Source organism: Podarcis liolepis (assembly GCF_965112155.1).
Source record: "Podarcis liolepis genome assembly, chromosome: 3".
Lineage (NCBI taxonomy): Eukaryota > Metazoa > Chordata > Lepidosauria > Squamata > Lacertidae > Podarcis > Podarcis liolepis.
The window spans coordinates 44939253-44946922 of NC_139557.1; the positions used below are offsets into that span (position 1 = coordinate 44939253).

Sequence of the window (7670 nt, forward strand, 5' to 3'; positions counted from 1 at the left end):
AGAGGTAAAAATAGATTAAATCTGGGTCACAGTGGGATTCTAGTGGCAGCACAGGAACGAAGTGGGGCTGCTCTGTGGCAGTGGGAGTCCCCCCTCCCCCCCACTTCACCTTCCTCCCCTTTGGCAGTCTTTCCAGCCTGTGCATGTAAAAGAATTCATTTCAGAACCCTTCTAGTCCTTCTTTAAGGCAAATCCCCATCCTTATCCCTGTCCTAGCTTGAGCCAAGATTGTACACAGGAAGTTGCAATGGTGGAAAATTTTCATGATCACTGCAAAGCAGGCTCTGTTCCAGTTACACCTTAGTTGTCACCCATTAACTGTTCTGCCTCACCCAGTCATTTATATAAGATGTCCACTTGTGGGTGCAGTAAAAGAAGAAAACTCAGTCAAAAGGAGACTCTGCTCCTTTTTGGAAATTAAGGAAGCTCTATTAGAAAAATAACTGGGTTGCCTCCGGACCATCAGTACTTTTTGCAATTCAAATTGCAAAAAGGAGGAATTCAACTGTATACCACAAGGTTAGATTTGAGCAAATAAAGTGGATCAGAGTGTTCTGGCACATCAAATCCACCTTTATTTAAAGGACTTTTTGCAGTTAAGCAAGTGACAAGGAAATGCAAAGTGTGGGATAGAAGACTGATCAACAGGGAGCCATATAACCATAGTGGCAAGAAAATCAGAACGAATGCTCATTGGCATATAGCCTCCCCACAAATCAGAACAAATGCTCGATAAAGACTGTACATGGTATAACTTCCATGTAAGCTTTGTGCAAGCAGATCAGGCTATGCAAGCTCAATAAACATGTCATCTGGAGGAACTAAGGATCAGGGAAAAAATTGATCTCTCATTGGCTGTGATGTCTGGGGTTGGTGGGTATTGGAGTCCAACAAGAACTGGAAGGGTAGAGGTTCCCCCCTCCTGAGACAGACAGTGGTGTGTGGGACACGATTTACAGAGCAGAAGAGGTGTTTGGGCAGAGGGTGCTGAACCACTTTGTGCCCCAACACAACCTGTCTTCTGATGTCACTTTTCCATCAGCCAGGCATGGATAATGATACTGAACCTACTTGAGAGACAATACTGCGATTTAAGTGAGGGGGGGGGTTTACTTAAGCCAAGGGTCATTAGCCTTTGTAGTAACATTGTTTAGTTATTTCACCACATCTGTACCATTCGTACCAACGTTATCCAAGGCCAAAAAAATCTTATACCTAGGAGTATGTCCCATTGAACTTGGGGGAAGGGGGAATTGCTTCTGAGAAGGCAGTGCACACACAAGGAAAATAAGATATTTAAGGCCCTAGAAATATGTATTGCCTTATTTCTCAGTGCTGGGAACATACAAACTCCAACAAAACTGGGACAGGGCAGATTAGATTCCCATAGGAGCACAGGCAGAAGGATCAACTTCAAGACTGAGCCCACAGTGGAGTCTGGAAGAAGCAGGTCTAGCAGTAATCCTGAGCAAGTATCAAGAGCAAGAGACTGACAAGCAAAGGCAGTGTAATTCAAAAGGTCAATAATAGTAATCAGGAAGTAATGGTGACCAGAGATATATATATTTCAGGACCCTGGACAGGACCCTGAGATAAGACAACTCCAACATGTGCTGTGTAGGAACTGAGCTGTTCTATTGGCCCTGACTACCTTTCCCAGGACTCCTACAGGTTCAGCCCTCTGTCCTGGAGTCTGATACACTGCCGTCTCTCCATTCCTTTTAATTGAGCACACTACCTTTTGTGGTGAACATTCTCAGTGGCATTTGAGGCCCTTAAAGGCAATGGTTCTGGCTTCATGATGGGGTCCAGCTTGGAAGCTGCAGTGACTGGTGGTCCTAGCTCAGGGGTCTCCAGTCCAAGCATGTCTGATTCTGAAGGTCTCTGCTTACTGGACTTGGTCTAGCACCTGTGGGTTGTGCTACTGCCTCTTCTGACCCTCCTGATTTATCCCCCCTCAAAATCAGTGTCCACGTTGGTGCTGGCCATCTAGATGATGATGGCAGGCACCTCTGCGCACTCAGGAACCTTGCCTTTGCATGTTTCCTTACTGCACGGTGAGCTTCCTACTCATTTACACTTGTAGGCATACACTTGTTTCAGATGTTGAAACAAATAGCCATAAGTCAGAGACAGCCTGTTGCTGAGGTGCTTCCCTACCCCTACTTAAAGGCCAACCTTATCCCACTGATGGCTTTATATTGGTTTTAGTTGTTATCTCTATGCTGGATTTTCCATGTTGTTGTTTTTTGCTGGAATGGGCTGAAACATCTAGAGGGTACCAGGTTGGCAAAAGCTGTAAATAATAGTTGAATAGTTTTGGCGTCTTCTCATGGGAACACTAGCTGGAATGGGACAATTTAAGTACATCAAATTAGAATTAACTGAAGAAAAGCATCCTTATGGTGGGGCCATCCATGGAACTCATGGTTTTTCTAGAAACCAGAGACAAAGTTGAAAACAGCTGCAAAATAAAAATCTTTCAGGGCAAAATTGTGTTGGGTGGTGATGTTTTTTAATATGTCACTATCAGGAAAGAAAAAGGCAAGGCCACAGTCATGATACATTGTTGTCAGTATAATTTGTTTCAAACTCAATATTGAAAGGAAACCAAAAGCAAAATTAGGAAGTATTGTACAGGCAGCTCCCATTTTGTGCACGTTCAATGTATCTACAATTGTGCATGTGCGCACAGTGTTTGGCACCAGAAAAGGGGAAGGGCGGGACAGGCTTGCGCCAACAACACTTGGAGGGCCACAGGTTTCCCATCCCTGCCCTAAGAAAATAAAAGTAGCTTTATTATATTAGGAATTGGAAAGTAGGTACCCTGTCTCCACCCATTACCTGATCCAGTGTGAACAATCCCTTTTCCAGGGTCTGCGAGAACTTTCCAAAAGCAATGTCCTGATTTCAATACATCAGTATCAGCACCACATTGGGTCTTGCCCACCCCCCGCCCACTCCAACAAAACATTCCCATTTCATGAAGGAATGCTTCTTCTTATCAGTAAAAACAGCCTCCCCGCTGGAAGCCAAATCCTGATCTACCCTTAGTCTTCATGCATCATATTACGATGTACATATTTGGTTGATGATTTACAAATGTAAGCTTCCTAATTTTCTTTTGACGGGCCAGGCATATTTAGCAAGTCCCATACATGAGGTATGGGTGTGGGTGTGAAACAAGTCTGCTAGAATTGTTTTAACCAGTACTTTATTCTGTGGAATATATAAGATTCTCATCTCTCTGTTTTTATTTGTTTTCTTGCTCTGGACTGTTACTAGACAACCTATCTGTAATTTTTGATGTGCTCTTAGGTCCAGTTTGCCCAGCCTCCTGCAGAGCATGGGAGAAAGTACAAGCTGTCCCCTCCTGTGTCTAGTTTCTCTGCCCAGACTATATCAGGTGCATGTCATTCCAATATGCAACCAGTTAATAGAATCTTTCAGAACTCCTGGAATAAACACAGGGCACCTGATGAGTCCTTTATGTCTTGCCAATTGGCTGTTGGGCCAACAATTACTGCTTTCTTTCACAGACTTCTGTAGCTTTCCATTTCTTTTCTGTGCTCCCACATGCCATGGAAAACAATTTGAAATGGAAATTAGCGTGATTGAGATCGATGTCAGCTGAAGCATACACAAAAGTATGATTATTGGAAAGCATGAACCGGATCAGGCAATTTAAGCATCAATATATCTTCCAACATTTCAGAAGAGAACATAAGGACAGCGATTTATGTCCTTGAAGGCCTGTCCTAGGCCAGGTGGTTGTGGTGTATGTGTTTGAAAAGCAAATATTAAGCAAATAATCACTAAATTATAATACACACCCTTTTGACATCATAGATCACTGCCTGACAGTGCAATATTAAACCTGCCTACCCAGAAGTAAGTCCTGTTGAATTCAATGAGGCTACTTCCAGGTAAGCAGCATTAGAACTGCACCCTAAGTGTCTTTGCCACACACGTTTCTGAAGGCTTTGCTCCACTCGCTTACACTGTATTAATCTATTTGGCAGTAAAAATTAGCAAATGTCACTTTTCTTTAGTATCTGTGGCAATTTATCAATTTAATCATTCAGCTGCGAATGGTATCTCCTTTACCTATTTAGATACCAGCCCTGAAAGCATTTCATAGGCTTGGATCTGAATATAATTTATGGGAGTTAATAGAAGAAAAGTTATTCCGCTGTGTAGGCCCCTGAAAAGCCTCTTCGGAGTGTCAGGGGTCCTTCCACTGCGAGATGATGGCTATGGCCTGTCCCCAAAGCCAGAGGTGTTACTGCTTCTGAATACCAGTTGCTAGAAGCCACAGGAGGTGAGAATGCTCTCCTGCTCAGACCTTGCTTGCCAGTTTTCCACAGGCATCTGGCTGGCCATTGTGACAACAGGATGCTGGACTAGATGGCCCATTGGCCTGAAACAGCAGGCTCTTCTTGTGTGATCACATGTTCAAGAGGTTGCTACGGGAGGGGGCTATTGACCCTGACATCAGGCAGAGTTCTTCATATAGGTCAATTCCCTCTACCACAAAACCCTCTAGCCCACCCCACACTGTTCAGGTTGTGCCCCCCTGGCCTTCTGGAGAGGCTTTCCATGGGATGCAGAGGGGACTTTCCTTCCACAAACTTCCTTAAATTAACTTATCTTAGGATATAAACTATTAACACAAATACTGATACTGCAGTAATAGTTTTGAAACTGAACCTCTTGGCCTTCCTAAATCAGTGGGGTTACATTGCTTTAAAAATGTTAGATTCTCCCCACCAACAACACGCTCAACTCTATTAATTACAATCATTTTCACAGCTTATGCTGAAATAATATGTAAAACTGGTTTTTAAAATTAAGAGACTTATGGCTATCTTACTTAGCATATGTCTTAGATAACAGTTTTTGTAATGAAAACTACAATGTCACAGTCTCTGATCTAATCTGCACAAGCACTTACCCTGCTCGCCCACAGTAAAATGTTGAACTGGGCAACTGGCAGTTAATATTAGAAATACTGAACAGATAAAAATATATGGACCATCAGTATCCCTTCCGATTTCCAACAATTGTATGTTTTCTACTTATTATATCAGCCCAAGAAAAATAACGCATCTTCATTGTAGAAATAAGCAGATCAGGAATCTAGAGGGAATTTTATAACTTTCCCTATTTTTCCACAACAGTTTGCCATCTGATTTGACTGATTTCCCCTTCAAAACACTAATACAATATAAGTAAATATTAATAATTATAATGGGCATATACATATAAAGTTGAATGCATGACACTCAAAGAAGATTATCATGGCAGTTTTAAACAACATACCTCTTTATGTGTTGGGTATGTATTCAAAATTTGAAACTGAAAAACATTAGAATCTGTCTGTAATATCTTGTAAAATATCTATATATCTAGTCACAGTCCTTCAGTAGCATCAATACGTTGATTAAAATATTGATTAATAAATGCCAGTTAAACTCCTCCTGCTTCTCCTCCATAAAGCTAGAAAGCCATAGTAAATTGAATTTTCATTTGTTCATCTGGTATGTTGAGTTGTAAAAATGCACAACACTAAATGAAAAGGGAGCAACACAAAGCATTAAAAGCAAAGAACAGAAGATCTCTTGTACAAATGTGAGGCAGCTAGTTTGACCCATTAAGGCCGCTTTGTTCATCTGAAATACTGCATCATCTCTCACCCTGAAGATTGACAATTCAACTCACCTGCCTTTCTTGTAGACTTCATGAATTTCTTTCCCTTGCCAGTGAGCTCTGCATTCTGTGGACAAAACCCATGCCCAAAACAGCAAGAAAATGCTAAACTGCATTTTATGAACAGTCAACATGATATCCTCTGGTCTTATGTCCGGAAATAGTCCACAAAAGAAGAAAACCAAAATGAAGATCCTTTTTCTCTTTTTAAGACATTATCAGTCTGTTCATTATTGAAAGGATGTTTACTCATACGAAAAATCATCCCACAGTATTTAATCTGGACAGTGGGGAAAGCAATTTCCACTAAACCTATAAATCCCTCTACGTCAGATGGCAGGGATTTTCAAACAGTGTAGAATTCATGGATCTGCACAGAACAATTATTCTTTTTCGCTTGAAACAGGCTATTGTACAAATTGGTTTAAAGTGAAGCATTTCAGGTATTTTAGAAAATGATATTTGTCATTCCCCTCTTGGAAAGCCAGGATTGTCCGGCTGTTCAGAGGCTGTCTAGCATAGCAGTTTAAACAGAAGGGAGGGTAACAGGAGCACCTGTTGAGATGTCTTTGTGTACTGATTTTAACTAGCAGCCATTCTGGGGTGCATCATATACCAGCACTTCATTTTCGCTGCTTTACTGTATGCATGAAATATACTATTTTGCTCTGGTAGCACTCCGTCCTTGTTGTGTATGGAGATGCCATTATTGATGTGCTTCAAGGAACGTGCAGGGCTTGTGGCTTATGCGTTATTGCTGACTGTGTGCCAGGGTGCCTGGATATAGGAAGCATCCAATTATAAGGTGATAAAAGGTCTGCACAGAGTGAATTTCAAATCATCTCCAGAGCTGGATATTTATAAGCTAATCGTAGCTTATTATTCTCATCTCAACAAAGTAGGAAATCTAATAGGAAAAGAAAGTGATAAAGAGTTTTCACAGGCTCGGGTAGTATTGTTGCCAGTATTTGGCAGTTCATGAAAAGGGTATGGATGCTAACAAAGGATTTAGAAAACTCAGCACTATTTGGGTGGGGATTCCCTCCCTGCTGTCAGTGCTGCCCATTCACTTGCCCCTCTCCATTTGAGCCCAGTTCATGCACTGTCCAGAGGAAACAGGCATGGCAAGAAGATGGTGCTGCTGCATTTCCTTGTTCCTGCTGCTGCTCACTTTGTTAAAGGGGACAGGTGAACAGACAATAACAGTAAGGAGGAGCATCAGCAGAGGCAGTGGGATCCAGGGGTTGGGAATGGGCCTCCTCCTGGGGTGTGAACCTTGGCCCATGCCCAACAATGCTGACCTCTGATGCTAACCCCAAGATAGCTGAACCCGTTGTTCCCTTCCCAATAAGTCACAGAAAATTCCAAACCCCGGAGATGGAATACGCAGTGGAGCGGAGATCAGCATCCCAAACCTTACTGGTTGCATTTGCCATGGTGGAAAAGGGTGTTTGCAGCAACTCCAGACTGTCGCAGTTGAAGGGCCCAGGTCAGTAGCAGCTTGCCTTCAAGGTGCCAGATTTTGGAAAGACTTTAAAGGGCCAACAATATCATATTAGTATTGCAAAGGCTGACACATTGTGTTATTAGAGAAACTGAGCCTCAAACATCACAGTTTGCATGGTCTTACAAATACAAACAACTATGCAGCAATGTAATTTGACTTCATTACACACCTTCCCCCCTCTTTTGTTGTTGTTGCTTGCATTTATATCCTACCCTTTCCTCCAAGAAACCCAAGGTGCCATACACGATTATTCCTTCTTCATTTAATCCCCACAACAACCTGGAAGGTAGGTTCAGCTGAGAGCCAGTGACTGGCCCAAGGTTACCTAATGAGCTTCATAGTTGAGTGGGGATTTGAACCCTGGTCTTCCAGATCAGATTGTTAAGAAGAACAATTGCATTGCACCTCGACACAATATAATAAGATATGGAGTGTTTAGCCCTACCATCAGATA

At 42.2% G+C, this 7670-nt stretch overlaps 1 protein-coding gene across 1 annotated transcript in view; it reads right to left on the reverse strand.

Moving 5' to 3' along the window:
- Positions 1-5931, reverse strand: part of GABRR1 (gamma-aminobutyric acid type A receptor subunit rho1) — a 36739-nt gene extending 30808 nt beyond the window's left edge. The window contains exon 1 of the mRNA XM_083497568.1: positions 5722-5931. Coding sequence (XP_083353694.1) covers positions 5722-5843 — 122 coding nt within the window. The 5' untranslated portion in view covers positions 5844-5931. The remainder of the gene's footprint in view (positions 1-5721) is intronic.
- Positions 5932-7670: the final 1739 nt, after the last annotated feature.